The sequence below is a fragment of the Anguilla rostrata genome, chromosome 7, assembly GCF_018555375.3.
Source record: "Anguilla rostrata isolate EN2019 chromosome 7, ASM1855537v3, whole genome shotgun sequence".
Lineage (NCBI taxonomy): Eukaryota > Metazoa > Chordata > Actinopteri > Anguilliformes > Anguillidae > Anguilla > Anguilla rostrata.
The window spans coordinates 36,808,959-36,827,268 of record NC_057939.1 but is presented as its reverse complement, the minus strand read 5'-3'; the positions used below and the strand labels follow the sequence as shown (position 1 = coordinate 36,827,268).

The window sequence follows — 18,310 nt, the reverse complement described above, 5'->3', positions numbered from 1 at the left end:
TTCCTCCCCTTTAAGTGTGTCTGCAAGAAACACTTGATGCTAAGTGTCTAAGTTGTCACTTTAAGCGGATTTTTGTGACAGACTCCTTACCAACACAGAAGTCTCTTTACCTCCACAGATAAAGGTACTGAAGGTCAATTTGTCTACCATGTTGATGCCTTTAAACGAGAAGTGCACCAATCAATCAGCTGTGGATCGGAGCCAGCCGGTTTTCACTCCATAACACGCGATCGGTGACCGGCAAGTTTATTTTTATTTTGGACGATCTGTATTCCGGTTTTATGATGTAAGAAATGCACAAGCTGCATTGAAATGCTGCTACTATATCTTCCCCAAAATGTGTGAAGCGGACATTAAAGGTCTGTTTTTTCAACCTAGGTCTTATTTTCGTAATATTTTTCATCAATCCTATTGGTTCTGGTAGTATTTTACATAACTGCTTTATTGTCTTTTTAGATGTATTTTCTTTATGTAAATAGCTTCACCACATCATCTATGGGGCATATCAGAATAGGCTACATGTACAGTGTACTTTCAAGGAAGTCCAGTGTATCTAAACCTGTTATTAGGAAGTGAAAATGAACGTGAATTTTGAAATTTATTTGTCGAAATTAAAAATAATTCCGTTTAAACTTGCAGAATTGACCGTAAACTACACTATTCTGTTTGCACACAAATTTAATATAGCTTTTCCTCTGTGTATTCCGGTTCAAATAAATATAGTCAGTAAAACACGTTGACTGTTCTTGCACCTTTTGAGGGTCTTACTAGAATCATTGCACTAAAATTGAAGTTCTGGAAAAGATCATGGTGTGAAGTTGCCAAAACGGCTGTTGCTTTAAAAGTAAAAAATAAATAAATAAACACTTTAAAAATCGGCTATCAAGATCAGAATCGGCTGATTTGGCTTTGAAAAATCTACAACCAGAATCGGCCATAAAATTCATGATTGGTGCACCCCTACTTTAAACAAAGTAAATGTATTAAAAGCTAGAAAATTAGAAACTGTCAGCACAATATGTTCTTCTTTTGTCACTTATCAGCCCCTTGTTCATAGGATCTCAGTGTGTGCCATGCAGTGCTTCAGAGCTGATTAGACACAGTAAAGATGTTGAGTGCAGGGGTCATATAAACATTTATACTCAGGGGGAATCCACAAAAAGGATCGCAGTGCTTGTTGAAGTACCAGTAAAAAAGATGTATGTTTCATAAAGCACCTGCAGTGGATGGAAAGCTCATGTAACTGCAGTACAACGGAAATAGCAACTCTGGGTCATAAATATTTAAATGGTGTTAAATATGTCACCAAAAAAAGTGCCAAATGTTTATGCAAATGTGGCGAAATGCTGGAAAGGCCATGTCTGATTCATAACGATAATCACAAATTACCGTTTGCAAAAGCATGGATTTTTTAAGGCAATCTGAAATCTGACAGAAGAATGATGCAGAATAAGCTATGCCAGTGGTTCCTAACCCTTTTCCTGGAGATCTACCATTCTGTAGGTTTCACGCCAACCCTAATAAAGCATTCAACAGGTATGAATCTTGTTCAGCTGTTCAGTAGAGTCAGGTGTGCCAATTAGAGTTGAAATGAAAACCAACATGACGGTAGATCTCCATGAACCTCTCAGCTATACAATGTGCAAATTTTTCAGTAACCATACTTGCAAAAGGAAAACATAATTAACATGTTAAATATTCAAGAGAGGAGAACTGCTTAATGAAATAAAATATATATTTTATTATTAAAAAGATTGAAATGAAACATTAATTTGAAAATGGTCCATGAATTGAGACATGTAGTTGTTACAAGAAATATTGAAGAGATCCATTATTATTATTTGTGTACCAATTTATAATAAAAATCTTGACAGAGCAAATTTCAAGTTAATGTTATTGCTTGACTTAAAAATATGATGCGAGCAAGACTAGCCTTTACTTCCTTTGTGGATTTGGAGATTTTCTGGCACCAAGACCAATTTTTGAGTTAAAAAAACACAGACAGTTGAGATGGGAAACAGCCTCAAATGTAGACTAATGCAGCAGAGAATAACACTTGGTGGCTCAAAAAGGCTGATCTGATGACAGAAACATCATGTTATGCAATTAAAAACATTATTGTACTTTTTGGCCCTGCTTGCACAGTTCCTTGCCTCAGTGCTTTTGTGAATCATTCCTTAATAGGGTTTAATAATAATTGTTGCTGATGAGTCCGAATGTCAGGAGTGACACAGAGCGTGGTGTGTTATGCAAATGGTTAGAAGTCACATATTATGATTTCAATTGAATGATAAAATGATTTCCCTGTTTCGCAGCGTTTTCATGGGAAGCAAGAATAATTTATTTTAGGCAAGCTTTGGGATTCTGAGTCTTGGTCTTAATCCTTGGCCCAAATTCTCAAATAATGATTTTATAACCAAGGGTCTCAGTATGCACCTGGAATACACAACTTTACTAGCTGAGCCACTTTCAAACCCTACCTCAAGGCTTTATGGATCAGTCTTATAAGCACTTTTGATGTGGCATGTTGTATATTTGGCTAAACACATTCCCTCAGGCTTTTTTAAAAAAGAGTACTTTAGATACATTATTTCAGGAACATATTGATTTGTTTACTAGTGAGGGTACTGTGCATCATTAAGTGTTAGGATGAGTGTGCTGAGCTCTGTATTTGAGGGAAATGATGGGGAAAATCCTGCCATTACACCCCCAAGCAAGGCATTATGTCTCAGTTGTTTTTCCCATAATTTGGCTAGGTTTGTAGAATCTGTAAACCCTACATTGTTGCATCGTGTGTTGCTCAGACAGGGATGTTGGCTGAAAAAAAATAGCATGGTGCAAAAGACATTGAAGTATCTTTGTCAGCAGTAATAATTAAGGCATTCAATCCCTAGTCTGGGAGTTTTTTTTTTTTTTTTAACTTTAAATCCTAAACCAGCCTTTACAAGACTGGAGCAATTGGCCCCCTCTATTATCAGTGCAGCTTTGCCTTCCCCCCCACCGCGCCATATGTCATTCTTGTTCCATTCTACCAGTTTTAACAATGTCGGCTATCAACCGTGCTATTCACTGAGTTGTTTGTTCATGAGTTGTTATTCCTAATAGAAGGCTAAGCAGGATGGACCATTCATTGCACACTGATTGAGAGGGTGAGTCACAGCCTACTTTTGCATATGCTTTGTGCATATTGTCAGGGACTGAGGATTACAGTAAGTGAGATATGTTTCATTTTCTGAATCCAGCCATTTTGACTGCTAACACCCTCGTGTGACATCCAGCGCACTGAATACCGAACAGAAGTGCAACAACATTTAAAACCCCTCACTTATCCAACAATTGATATTATTTGTTAATTATTATAAAAAAATTAATACAATTTGCCAAATTTGTTTATAGGCAGAACAACTTGTTGGTTCAACTTTTATCAAAGTGTACAGCTCACGACCTAATGAAAACGATGAGATTCATTAAGTTACAACAAGTTTGCAACATAATCTAAAGACAAAGGTTGACTACCCTAAAAAAAAAAAAAACGATTAAAAATGTTACAGACATAGATAAGTTACAGCCACAAAAGAAGTTCATGAAAGAGAATACCAAACCACCCCTTGTTTCTCACCAGGATACTCCCCAGGAAATGTAAAAATGCCAGATGAGCTGTAAGCTAAAAAAATTAAAAAATTAAAAAAAATTAAAAAAAAACGTCAGATCCTGCATGTACCAAACAACCCACCAGCAGGCCCAGATGCAAGATTCAGATTGCTCAGATTGATCAGCAGATATCAAACCCTGAATGTCCTCCACAACGGATGTTGTGGCTGAAGTTAAGCACCCAATATTCTCTAACTCCTACAACTGAAGTGAAGAAAAGTCTGCTTTTTAAAGTTGTTCCAAGATGGTTTTCAATAATGAGACTCCAAATTATGAGACCAAACATGTTAGGAAGTAACCCAGCTCAGCTATTGCTTCACTCTTAAAAATGTTTACGTATGCTTTTTACAACCAGAGCAGTATTTTATAGACAAATGACTGTAATCTCCACCTTAAGGCAAAATAATCTCCATGTAACAAAACCAAATTGCACTGCATTGGTTTCCACTTGAAACTGGAACCACTCTGCAAAATGTAGAACTCAACAACTATTATCTATGTAGACATTATGATTTTAAATCAAGGCTTTCAATTAAATGTCACAGATTCAAATGTAACTAAAAGGAACATTATCTTTTTGCATCTGTAGCCATGTTTCTGATCCCCAATATGGTGTGCTGTCTTAAAAAGCAATAGAACTTTCGAAGGAGAGAAACCTCTCTAGGACATGTAGGTTTCTTATTGCGAGGAGGGGGAGAAAGACAGACCCCTCCATGTGACTAAAGCCGCGTTTCCACCAAAAGTACCCAGGTCCCAGGAACTACTTTTCAAGGAACTAAAAGGTTCCTTCAGCCCATGGTTGTCTGCGTTTCCACCGCGGTCTAAAGTCCCGCGAAGATTAGGCAAATTAGCCCACTGACGTATGAAAAAGCGACGTTGTCGTCGGTCCATCTATCCTATGATTTCTTCTGTAACCCCATACTACCACCGAAGTAGCCTACATTATTTTCTAATAACTGGGACAGCCCGGAGGGGTTTATTCCACTTATATACAACAGGTTACCAACAATGACTATATATGGTTACTTTTGTATTTATTGATTTTTATCGATTTAATCACCTGGAATTGAAATATTCTTCTGCAGCCGTTTGGGCATATTTTTCCGTTGTCAAGCAAAACTGTCGTTGGTAGTTGAACTTGGACCATTGTTATGCAACAAATAGGATATAACAGGCCAATAGTCAGATTGTAACTGTTTTATATATCCTCACAAACACATTCATTATGTTTTTATGCGAACATTCACTTTCATGTCTTGACATCCGAGGCGACAGAATGCATTCACATTCCAATATAACTGGCAACAACAGCAGAAAACATCCACACGTTGTAAACAATTTGCTATTTGATTACTTTCTCATCGTCAATTCCATATAGGCTAATAGCAAAATGACAAGAATAGAAAGAAAACTCGGACTTGCGTGAAAATTTAAAATAGCAGTGGTACAGCCACCGTTTGCTTTCCTTCGAAGTTACTGCTAGCCGAGCAGCGAAGTGTGCCCTCCAGATGTGAACCATGCACCATAAATTAGTCCATAGTCTTCCTGGTCTTTTTGTGGAATTGAAGAATGGCAGAGTAAAATTACGGCAGTCTGGAAAAGCTAAAGGGACGATTACTAGAATTACCTTTTATTTTACCCTGACAAAAAGTGCGGAAGGTGATTTCCAGTTTGCTTTTACTGTATCACCAATGTAAATTACGCAGAACTACCGCACACCTCACATAACTGTATCAAACGTTTTGAGTCAATTACAACGGGCTAACAAAGAAAATCCGGAAGAAAATATTCAGCAACCGAATTAATCCGTTTGAATGTTTTGGTACGTAATATGCTGTCCCAGCACGAATGCTTAGCATTTTTTAAAACGATTTTTTTGGGGGTAAAATAAAGCCCCCGGAACTATATTTAGACCCTAGTTCCTGCGGTCGAAACGCACCGAGTTCCTCAAAAGGTTCCTAGTTCCGGGGTAAAGTTCCTGCGGTGGAAACGCGGCTTAATTGCCACACTAATGACCCTGTTTGATCATGTTTGAGGAGTGGAGAGTGGGGAGAGGGGACAGAGAGAAAACAAATACATTCCTATGATCACACAAATTATATAGTCTGTTTCTCAAAGGTGATAATCTAAAAACCAGATATCTGACAATATGTTACTTCAGTCTTGAGCTTGCGGGCTACATTGAAGTCTGCACAAAATTACCTTCCTTTCCGAAAGGCAAAAGAAAATCACCTGTCTACATGTGGCAGAGTGCTGGTAAGCAAGGGTGTGATATAACTGTAAATGAGAGGTTTGTCAGAACTGTCACACCAACCACCAGGAGGCCTCTGGTCAATGTCAGGCTACAGATCATCTGCCTCAAGGATTCTCCTCTTCCTCGAATGAAGTCCCACTGCAATAAAACTCCTCTGGCAACTCTTCATCTTTAGCATCCCTTTGTCACACCGGTTTCACACCTGCATCAATCCACTCTCTTTTCAGAGTGCTGCCAACCCCCAACTGTCCAATGCACTGAAACCTGGTACAGTACTGAAGTCCCATGCTTGGCAGAAATGGACACAGCCAAAAATGTATAGCTTTTGTAAGAGGTAGTTATAACCTTGAGTACTCTAGGTGAGCTGGACAGATCGGTGGGATTTATGACATGGTATGAGGAATGAAAGGCAGGTTTTGTTAGATGCTTCTGTCTGGATACTGTTTTTCAGCTTGACATTTAATTACAGATGTGTTGCTCTACTCAGTGCCCCACTGGCATTGTGACTCACTGTTTTGTTTGATGCATAATGGCCTAGAAAGTCACTCCGGAGGAGAATGTCTGTCCTGCAAATAAATCTATAATCAAAAGAAAAGAACAAGGTTTTTAAATCTTTGATTCTTTCCCAAGAATATTAGCACCCTTTACTTATTCTAATATGAGGAATGTTATGGATGTTAGCTATAAAGAAAATATTTGTCATAATGCAGAAAACTTCTCTCTTGTGTTGATGCTTTGATTACATGACTTGCCACATGGTTTTCTGCTAAGCAGAGGGGTTGATTGGGGTACCCTGCCCTGAAAAGTAGTGATGCAATGCCTTGAGCAGGAGCTAGCAGTTACGTCTGTTAACCCAAGTAAATTTTTCAATTGTGACCTCAAACTAGAGGTTGGTGACATGGGCAAAAAAATCATCACAGTTTTTCAGATGTTTTGGCAGTAATTTGAGTTAATATATGATTAATGAACAAAATAATCATGATAGCATGATAAACAAAGGCCTCTGCTTTTGAAACAAATGAATTTAGCAGAGTGCATGCATGTTGCTTTTTGATACTGAAACTGGTTGCTGCAGAATGTTTCAGGGGCGCTATGAAACAGCCACAAACCCATGCTGTGACATAGCCTACGCAGTAGCAAGTGAATCCAGTGGTTGAAATATCATAACAGCTAATCAAGGCTTTTCAAAGAAAAAGTTTTAAGAACTTCAGAAAAGTCTGAAGGGCGATATTCACAATAATGGTGAAATGAAAGGGAAATGGTTATGGTAGCTGAAATTGTAGCAGATGATATAAAGTAATAATGTATATCTACCTAAAACCATTGTCTGCAAAGCATAAGGCATGAGAAAATCAAAGGGAATTCGGCTTAGAATGGGTATATAAGAAATCAAATAAATGCTGTGCCATCACACCTCACACGGCTGAAGAAATGTAGGATAATCAGGTGCTGTCTGACTCGTAGACTGAAAAACTGCCTTAAGTACAGCCCTGTAAATAATGTGATTTTATAAAACAGGGTGAAGGGGAGCAGACAACATTTCAATGGTACAATGGCTGAATGAGCTCTGGGGTTTAAAGCAGTGGTTAAATAGGTTCCGGGGTTTTAATATGGGTGTACATTCTCAAATGACAAAAACACACAAGGGCTGTGCTGCAAATGACTGTTCTGAGTTCCAACACCGCCATGTATGTACCCTGTGGGACTGCTAGCCACAATTGGCATTGGGCTGGTACAGCCAGGTTTAGTACCTGACCATGGGGCACCCACCCAAGTTCATTAATTCATTTTGCATGAATTTGCATTGTCTATTTCAGTTACTTCAGAAAGAACCAGCATTGCACAAAAGCAGGTAATGTCCCTTTGTACTTGAGGTTTGATCCGTAAAGTAATCTTAGGTAACTGGGCACTGGTTTTGATGACCCTGAGATAATCCTTCTTCTTGGCTAAAATAGTAGCACATCTTGCATTCTCCAAAACATTTCCTGTGTTTAGTGTTTTGGGTTTTATGTGAAGGTTAATGACGTTGCTGGAGGTAGTAATCATTTAATTTGTGGATTTGAAACAACCATCAGGTAGAGGGTTGCTTCTAATAATGTTGAATTCATAAATATCTCATGTGTATTCTTTTTATTTGCTTATTGTATGAAAGTGAATTAGTTTTGCCTGAATGTGCTTGTGTTGCCTTAATGAGGACGCCTCTTTGAGGCGGTGTCGTACACAGACAAACCTTTCCACAGTTCCTGTTGTCAGAAATCAGTTGGCCACGTGAGCTTTTTGGTTTCTCAGAATACAAAATATGGGCTCCTCACAGGAATTTTCTTATACTGGGTTCCTTTTGAACTTCTCTCATTTATTTATTTGTGCAGCGGATTCCTTTGGATTGGTGGATCCAAGAGTGGCAGTTACCTTGAGGTTATGGGGGTTTCCCAAAAATAATTTTAGAAATAAACAAGAGGGTAAATTAATATCAGTGTGAAGATAGAAGATTTTGAGAGATTTTTAATTTTTTAGTAAAATAAAGCTAGCCAAGCCACCCGCCCAAGAAGGAGTGCTGGATGCTGGCAATCTGGTGCCATTCAACATTTACCTTTGTGACCTTCAGGTCTGTGGTGAAGTATATGTGCGTGACAGTGGGCATGGCCTGCTTTAACCACACTGTCTGTACAGCTGATAAATTTGGGGAAATGCTCTTTATAAAACTTAACTCCCCTGTTGTCCACAACGTGTGTATGTTGAATTATAGCATTTTTCTAGAACATTTTCTTCAATTACAATACTGGTTTAATTCCCTTAACCGTCATGGATGGATGACAGTTATGGGCTGTCATCTATCTGAGGCTAGCTGTGTAAGCTGGTTAATTCTGTAGTATGGTTCTGGCCCTGAGAACATCTTGTGGGTGTACAAATGAATGTTGTTCATTACAGGATTCATTACAGACCTACCTACAAGGCTAGGACAAAATAACCAAATGTGAATATTCATGATGTGGACTGCTGTTTGTTTGGTCTGTATTCTAGACTACTATTGAAATGAAGCCTCTTGACCACGTTTCTTTAGCTCATCATCTTTGTAATGCAATGACTGAGGGCATTTTATGTAGGCTATAATGTTGCTGGGTTTCTGCAGTGTGTGACATTTAGGTACTTTCTATTTGGTGGTTGGACCAAATAGAAAATATTCATTCTAGCAGACATATTTAATTCTAGATGCTGTGGAATTGTAAAAGTAGAATAGTCACTTTGCATTGTCTTGAAAAAATAGTTTTCAGTGATCCAGAAGGTTTACTTTAGTTTGTAGTGATGCCATAAAGGAGGGAGGGAGGGAGGGAGAGAAAGAGAGAGCGAGAGAGAGAGAGAGAGAGAGAGACTTTATAACAATGCATCTAGGCAACAACTAATCAGTTACTTGAATCTTTATTCATATTAATGAACAAAATGCACAAAATAAATTTTTCATTTTTGGTGGATTTGACAACATCTGTGGTGACTGGTGGTCACAAAAGTTTGTTTTCACACTACAAAAACAATTTGAAACAAAGCTATTACTAGGAGCTCATCGCGTGCTTATTTTTCTTAGAAGATGATCCAGCAGTAGTGTATTTCAGGGAAGAGCGTCTGCCTTGATACAACCAACAATGCTGTCTGATACGATAACTTTGAGCTACATATGAAACCGAATTTTGAGGACACTTTTTGGATTCTGATTTTGAAGTTCCTATGCATGCGTGATCACATTTGAGTACGTTTCAGGTGCGGGATGGTCGCACCCTAAACCACAACTGGAAAATATAATATAGGCCTAAAGGTGTAATTACAGAACGCAAACACATAGAATCAGCATTACTACAAAAATGTCATTTTGAAAATGTATCAAATACAGTATGGCATCTTTTAATTTGAAATAATTAAGGATTGTCACTTTAGGAACCTTGCATATTGTAATATGATTAATTTATTGATGGTCAAAGTGCGAAGGAAAGCAGGTATAATTGCAGTGTGGCCTTATGCATGCAAAGGTGGGGCAACAGCCACAGCACTGATGTACAGTCAAAATAAAAGTCAATAAAACATGCAGACACTAGTCTATGCTCTACTACAGTAGCAACCCCTCATTTTAAACATGTGTAAGTCAGTAGTGCCTAGCAAAAGACTACATCTTTGTCATTAAGATCTGTAATTGGTTATATGCATTTTATTGCTATTTGGAAAATCACCTTTGAATGTGATCATAATGATAGCATGTTATCGCTATAGTTATATAGTTATAGCTATAATTTTGCCCTGAGTGATTGACAGGTTTTTATCATCTAAGATATTGTTGACATAATTGTTCTCAGCATGATGTGTGGTACACATGCTTGCACTCTCTGCAAATGACAAGTTTTGACAGACCCTGGGGATTTGAGGGAGGCAACTGTCAATACCCATTGTGATGCATCTGTTCCTGCTTAATTAAGAGGGAAAAGTTTGGACATGTGCTGATTAGAGAAACAGCAGGAAGTTAATTCTCATTTTCATGTAGTATAAGAAGAGGAAAGCATGCTCCCAGACTTCTTTTGTTCTTTTGAGTATTAATTGTTTATAGTGGTAATCATAAAACTGTTTTTGAAAGCTGAGCTCAGTGCTACAACTCCCCAACAAACACTCCTCTGAAACACGTAATGTCAGCCAGCATTTCCTTTTCACTCCAAATTTTGCCAACTTAGCTTGGAGACGTACTGTGTGCATCCAAATGAACAGGAGGGAATTGTAGTATCTGATAAGGCCCATTCATCCCTTATTCCCCAGATGATGCTATGGTAACTAGGTGCCACCAATACTGGCAGCAGTTGGCCATTGACATGGACTGGATTTAATACCAGTCCATGAAGGCAAGAAAAAAAATCACAAACCAATCAATTCATCTACTTACTCAATTACATCATAATTTAATTTTTAAGTAGGGGAAGAAATATGGGTGTAGAATCTTTCTTCATGATTTTTCTTAATGGATAAATTTTCAGTGCTCTGGTTGTTTTTTAGTATTTTAAACCTGGGCTCTCATTGATATTGGTCATAACGTGTTATATTGATTATTAGCATTTAGCATTACCAAGTGGAAGGCTTACAGTATGTGCCATATTTATAGGCATCTTATCTTTGGGACTAGTGCCCAACATTCTACAACTTTGGATCACATTGATTAGGCCACCATTGACATAATCATGAGTTATTGTCACTTCTGAGCTGTCATTGCTTGAATTTATGACAGGAATTAGAATGTCCATAAAACTTGCCCTCAAAAAATTTAAAAGAAAATGAAATCACCTTATAAGAATCTAGCCATGACTTTTTAAACCATGATTTAGGCCTATATATTTTGGAAACATCACCATTATGAACAAATGAAATGAAATACACAATCACACTTTTAGATCAGAACACTACCATAAGACTACCATAATTCTGTTACTGAAGGCTGAAAATACTTAATACTGTATTTCACTCAGTTCATTTGTTGTAAATTACATATTTGTTGTAAATATACGTATATTTTTGGCATTTACAATTTACCATTTGCAATTGAATTTCAGTTCATTTTCTGAATTTACTGAATTGAAATGGAATTTAACCCAAACATTTTCATATATCTATGCCCCATTCATTTTCAGACAGTAATAATAAAAGCACACCCTTCTGCATAATCATCTTTCTTTCTCTACCCTGGTAATGTAGCCCTTGTGTCGCTGGTGTTTTTTTTAGCTAAAGGAAAGGGAAAATTTCTCACAAATGAAAAGTGGCTGGCTACATTACATTATTGAATTGTTCATGGCATTTGTGTTGATACTATGGGAAAATATGACTGTAACTTTTTTGGGGACTATCTATTATGTAAATATTATGGTTAATTCCTGTCCTGTACGATGATTGGTTGATGATTGAGTAGAATCAATTAGTCATAAGCTTTACTTGATTAAAATGATGAATGAACATTCTATTGAGCTGTGCTATATATATGTTCATTCATCATTTTAATTGAGCAGAGCTTATCACTAATGTGCACCCTAGATATGAAGACACTGTAAGTAGTTTAACCACAATAAAAATTAGTCTTTTAAATCTTTAAGACTAATTAAGGCTCCTTGGCTCACTGTTAAGATTTTCAAATTGAGCTGTCAGGTATTTCACTTATTGGTACATTGGAGAGGAAAGCGAAACTTAGCTTCAAATAAGCAGCGAAGGGCAAAATGAATACAATTCTATGTAAATGCTGGCTAAATTCAGAAATTACACTCTTTTTGTTTATGGACACAATAACATTGTAAATTATGGAAGTGGAAATAGATGTTTAAAAAAGTTTTTGATTACAAACAACTAACTTGTATTTGAGCCTATAACGATATATGTGGAATGGTCTGTTTTATGGAAATAGTCTGGAGCTTGAACCCATGTAACGCGATGGCTAGGGAGTTGTTCTTGTTCCCTATTGCTTTATTTTTTCTGTTAAATTTCACTCACACTTTTGCTCTTCTTAAAAAAATGTTCACAAGATTGAACTCTTGATTCCCTGATTTTTTTGTTCATTAACAAACATTTGTATTGAGAATGCTGATCCTAGTTCAGCATAGGCAGGTGGGCTCAAAGGGCAGTCCTCTTGTATGGTAAATGGACTGCATTTACCATACCATACATAACATCCGGAGAATCCGCCCCTTCCTCACCACCCAGCTCCTGGTTCAAGCGATGGTCCTGTCCCGCCTGGACTACTGCAACTCGCTGCTGGCTGGTCTGCCAGCATCCGCCATCAGACCCCTGCAGCTCATCCAGAATGCTGCAGCGCATCTGGTCTACAACCACCCCAGACATTCCCATGTCACTCCCCTGCTCACTGACCTCCACTGGCTGCCTGTTATGGCTCGCATCAAATTTAAGACCTTGGTGCTTGCATACCAGGCAGCTAAGGGGTCAGCACCAGGATACATCCAGAGGATCATCAGACCCTACACACCAGTCAGACCTCTCTGTTCTGCCACCTCTGGACGCTTGGCACCTCCCCCTCTTCATGTCTGTACTTCCCGCTCCCGTCTGCTGTCTGTCCTGGCCCCTCGCTGGTGGAATGACCTCCCCGTGGCAGTCAGAACAGCAGAGAATCTGACTACCTTCAAATGCAGACTAAAGACTCATCTCTTTAGGCTGCACCTCTCCCCACCCCTCCCTAGCCTATAGTTTAGCTCAATGTACCTAGTTAGGCTAATACGATCACATTAGTTTTTATTTGGCAGGATTGTTTTTGTCTGATTAGGCAAATGTGATTTCAGTGCTAGTTTGTACTTGGCAGGATTATTTGTTTGTTTGCTGAACAGGTTACTCTACAGGGTTGGAGTCCTGATCTATGTGGTCACTTCTGGCACTACGATCTTTACTTCACTCTAGTGTGTTTCTTTTGCACCTCTGCACCTTGAACTAATGCACTTGTTGTACGTCGCTCTGGATAAGAGCGTCTGCTAAATGTCTGTAATGTAATGTAATTTATATAGCGCTTTTGTCCAAAGCGCTTTACAATTGATACCTCTCATTCACCGGAGCATTTAGGGGTTAGGTGTCTTGCTCAGGGACACTTTGACACGCCCAGGGTGGGGCTCGAACCGGCAACCCTCCGACTGCCAGACAACCGCTCTTACCTCCTGAGCTATGTCGCCCCTATGCCTTGCCCATTCACTCATCATAAATGCTTTCTGCTTTCATTGATATGTAAATCATTTACTTATGTGATGGGATTTAATTATGTATTATTGGGTTTGCCTCATTTGTAGTCTATTAAACCTGCCTTAGTGTGAACATGGGCAAATTTGGCAATTAAGTATTGACCTGAATTTTTATGCAGCTCCCTCAAAAACAATTGGAGCTTGATTGGGTCAGGGTCAGTATTGAGTTCTTACATACAGAGTGGTAGGGAAAAAATCTTGTTGCAGCCTAAGAAACAATCAATTATTCCCTTGTGAAGGTGTGTGACTGTGGTACAACAGTAATCATAGGTTTTAATAAAGCAGGCAATGAAAGCCTCGCGTCTTTTCAGGATGTTTTGGCCTAACTTACCCTATGCAGAAAGTTCCCTCTCACATTTATAAATGTATTAAAGTCAATGCGAGTGGTCAGTGTCTGCAGACTACAGACTAAGAATGATGTAGTCATCATAGCCAATGAACAGTGCCATCTGAAAAGGTTCTGTAGGAGGTAGTGTTAGAACAAAAACCCCTCTCAAGCTGGGAAGGTAGGATTGCCAAGCACACATCTAATCAGTTGCCCATATTAGGCTGGTTTATCAGTGCAGGTTCTGTTCAACATTTTTGCTGTGGTTTCAGTGCCTTTTCAAATAATTATAAGCTTCCTTCTGAAAACACAACTAAATTCAATTAGACAAAAAATGAATGGTGATTTCATAATGACAGTGTGGGTTAACTGTGCATTTACATTTGTGAAATGGTTACCTTTGGAGCCCTTTGACTGGACAGATTCAGATGCATTATATGCAAGGACTTCCATATTTCTGTCCTTCCTTAAGCAACACAGCAAGTTGCCATTGTAGTTGATCTATATGAGAGGAAGCTTTCACTGTTGATTGCATGAATGAATTAATGAATGAATCCAATGCAACCCAAGTGCATCCAATCAATTCATCTGATTCACCAGTTCAATCAATCCAGTACATCTATACAATGAATCATATCAACCCATCAATATAAATCTAATGCTGGTTTTGTTAAAAAGTTGTGTAAGTTGCCCTGGATGAGATCATCTGCCGAATGCCTGTAATGTAATGTAATGTAATTTAATGTAATCATACAGAGGATGAGCTAAGAATTTTCACCTGGGCTTTCAGAATTCAAAGTCTACTGCAGGTTTTTCTAACAGAATACCACCACCGTGCTGCCTGTGAAACAGCTCAAGTTTTTACAGAAACTACCTAGGGGTTTAAAAACTTTATTGGGACTCTAAAGCCACCTGCTTTTAATATATCCTATTTTACTTGATATACCATATTGGCCTTTAGACCCTATTTAGTCATTTTCAGGCAGGGGCTATTTTAGGATTTGTCATTGCCCTGGAGTTAAAGCCAGTCTTCTAAATCCTGAAGTCACTGCAGTGCTCCAGAAGACACCTGTCAGGATATGAAAGCCTGGGCGTTGTGTGCCGCAGTCCCCACTGCTGGTTCTGGAGATCCGCAGGGCTTTAGAGGTGTCTTTCGAACAGCAGCTGACTGATACCTGCAATGTGAAAGGATTGAAGTCTCTGCTCAATCAGTATTTCTAGCAAGCCTGTTCAGACAGGGGCTGGTCAAAGAAGCATAATCCTTGTGGAAATCATTTCTCCGGAGGGATGGATTCATAGGGAGGTGGTACAGGCTCATTATTCCTAATCGGTGCATTACTGCTTAATAAAAGTCTTTTGACAGACTGTGTGCCGCAACTACCCTCTAACTGCATCAATCTAACTGCTACAGGTAATCCAGGATGGAGCATTTTTCAAGGTCATATGGGACCAATGGCTATTTTCTGACAAAGTTTTATAAAATGTTATAATTTAATGTTTGTAAAACTGTTATTAACATGTATTTTACATGTTCTGGAAAACGAATGGCTTGAAAATGAAAATAATGGCTTGAAACTTAAACAAGGACTTAAATAAGTCTTTAGTTTGATGTAGCTAACTAAGCTTGCAACAAGGCAATACATTCTTGGTACAGCTAATATGGTTGGTCCATTGTAAATCTTGAATATTTGGTGGCTGAAAGTTCACATACTCCAGCCAGTTCTTCTTAATTCTGTTCCTGTATTTCAAGAAAGAGCTTTTGGGCAGCACATGACAATGGTGGGTTTTGCATTGGTAGGAGGATGCTAATGTTGAATAGGATGCTAATGTTGTTAATCTTTATCAAGGCAATCATTTTGGAGGGCACTGTATTTCATGCGGGTGATATTCTCAGGCACCTCAAATGCTGATGTTTTTCATCTTATTCTAAACTGATCTGCTATCAGTTATTTGTTTTGTTCTTTATGGTTGTGTGATGTAATCGCAATCTTTTAAATGCTTTCATTTAATGTCATGTTTCATGTTTGATGACCCCAAGAAGTCATTGCCCTAGAAGTAAAGAAAAATAAGATTAATAGTCCATGCCACCCACGCCTTCATTAAAGCCTGAGGGCCAATCTTCACTTTGCTGTTTTTATGACATTTTCTTTTTCTGTTTTTGAAATTATACCTTGAGACTGCACTTCTGCCCCTTTGTTTTTACTGCAATGCATTTTGGGAAATACTCTCTGGTGCATGTGCACCCAGTTAATTAACTGATGAACCAAATTGTTGAGCTGGAGGGAATGGGTCAGAACAAAATGCAGCCTTTGGTATCCCGTCAGGCATTGAATGCAAAATCTCTGAAGGAGCTCAAAAGCACCCTTTACCGTTAGTGATCGACAGAACCACAGGGAAGCACTTTGCCTGGGAAAGTTCTCGGGGAAGTGGGATTCAGTGTTGGAATTGATGGTGATTGTTCTTATTATAGTAACTAGGCTATTATGAGATTATTAAGATTGCAACAATAAAAGCAGTGTTTATTTAGTTTGTGGAATCATGTTTTAAGGTTCCCTTGTTAAGTCTACATTTTATACAGTTTGTAATGCATTTATGCAATTGCATTTTACCCCTGGCAATTTTGTGGTGGATACTGTAAAGGTCTCTCACTCTTTCTCTTACTCTCGCTCTCGCTCTCTCTCTCTCTCTCTCTTGCCCCCTCTCCCTGTCTGTATTCCTATCTCTAGGCTGACAGGTTCCTCTGGTTATCTGACTGATGGCCCAGGGAACTATAAGTATAAGACCAAGTGCACCTGGCTTATAGAGGGACAGTGAGTATGATGCTGATAACATTATTATTATGTGTGTACTTTCTTCATGCAGTTCTTGAACATTTTCACTGCTGTTATCTAAAGGGTACAAGCAGCATATGTGTTGTCATGGTAGTGTACTTTATAGACCACCGGTACCATGCATTTGTTTATTTAAAAAAGAAAAACAATGAAATTATGGATTCTCAGTTGCAGGCTTGTAATTTTTAGATGTCAGGTAAATTCACATGTTGCCTAAACAATTTTGTTTACTATATGTTATTGTTCTGTATATTTATTGTGCTATTGGTATTATGCTGTCTGCCTTCTTGACTGCATTCCAACAAAGTCACTTAAAATTCTCTAATGTAATGGATATATTCGTCTTGTAATTTCCAACAACACAGTGACAATTTAAGTATTTCAATGTAGGTATGACCAACAAGATACAAAGCTGTACATTCTCATAAATATGGTTCTCTCCCATTGTGGTCAGACCAAATAAAATGGTTCTCTGTACCCCCCACCCCGCCCTTCCAGGCCCAACACTATCCTGCGGCTACGGTTCAACCACTTTGCCACAGAATGCAGCTGGGACCACCTGTATGTGTATGATGGAGATTCAATCTACGCACCCCTTTTGGCTGCCTTCAGGTACGCTCAGTCTGTCAGATTTCTCTGTTAAACACCAGGCCCTGTTCTGCTTGTGATTATGGAACAGGACTTGCGAACATAACATTACGGGCTTGAATCATAGATGAGGCATCCAGATTCTTAATCAAAATTGCTTCAATAAATCATAGGAATGAGCCAACATATTGTTATATTGAATTTTATGATACAGAACAGTGCTGATACGAAATGTTCCCTTGTATCATTTATTGCAAAATTAAAATGAAAATTGTCTTGTAAAAACAACGTTGACTTGATTTTAAGCTCATTTAAAGGTATACTATGAAATATTTGTAAATATTATGAAATTAACATATTCTATGGTATCATATCTATGGTGTGCTGGCCATCGCTGTCTTTGCGTACATTTGCAGAATCCATGCTCCTCTGCCTGTATTTCTAAAATGTGTTTGGGATGTTTCTGGGTGTGATGCTCTTTTCTGGGGAGGGAAGGGGAAGGTGTGGCTACAGACCCTGTGAGGGGCGATTAAGTTTAATCAGAGTGAGCTAGCTATTGCAATGTCGGAGCTGAAGACACATAAGTACAGCAAATCAAAACAACAAGCCTACAGTGCTCTTTCAAAAATCAGTGTCAACCTTGGAATTGCTTTTCCTCGATGGCAACAGCTGAAGTTCACAAAGAAGATGAAAAGCGACACGAGTTGGTGCACTTTCTGTTGGACCTTTATGTAATGTTACCTCTAGCTATCCAGCTGGCTACATTAGGTAGCTATATTGCCAAAGTCAAATACTTGAGGTGAGTGGACGAGGTTCAAGATGGAGGAGGGGACTTCTTTGATTGTAAACTGAGGGCAACAGCAAGGATAAAAAATCATGCATAGTATGCCTTTAAAATGCTATGCATATTACA

General features: G+C 38.5%; 1 protein-coding gene across 3 annotated transcripts in view; it reads left to right on the top strand.

Moving 5' to 3' along the window:
• LOC135259617 (attractin-like) overlaps positions 1-18,310 on the top strand; it is a 193,150-nt gene that overhangs the window by 16,375 nt on the left and 158,465 nt on the right. For all 3 annotated transcript variants that reach the window (XR_010331342.1, XM_064344174.1, XM_064344173.1), the window contains exons 2-3: positions 16,705-16,788; positions 17,308-17,421. Coding sequence is in view for 2 of the 3 variants with exons in the window: in XM_064344174.1 (XP_064200244.1) it covers positions 16,705-16,788; positions 17,308-17,421 (198 nt within the window). In the remaining variant the exon portion in view is untranslated. The remainder of the gene's footprint in view (positions 1-16,704; positions 16,789-17,307; positions 17,422-18,310) is intronic.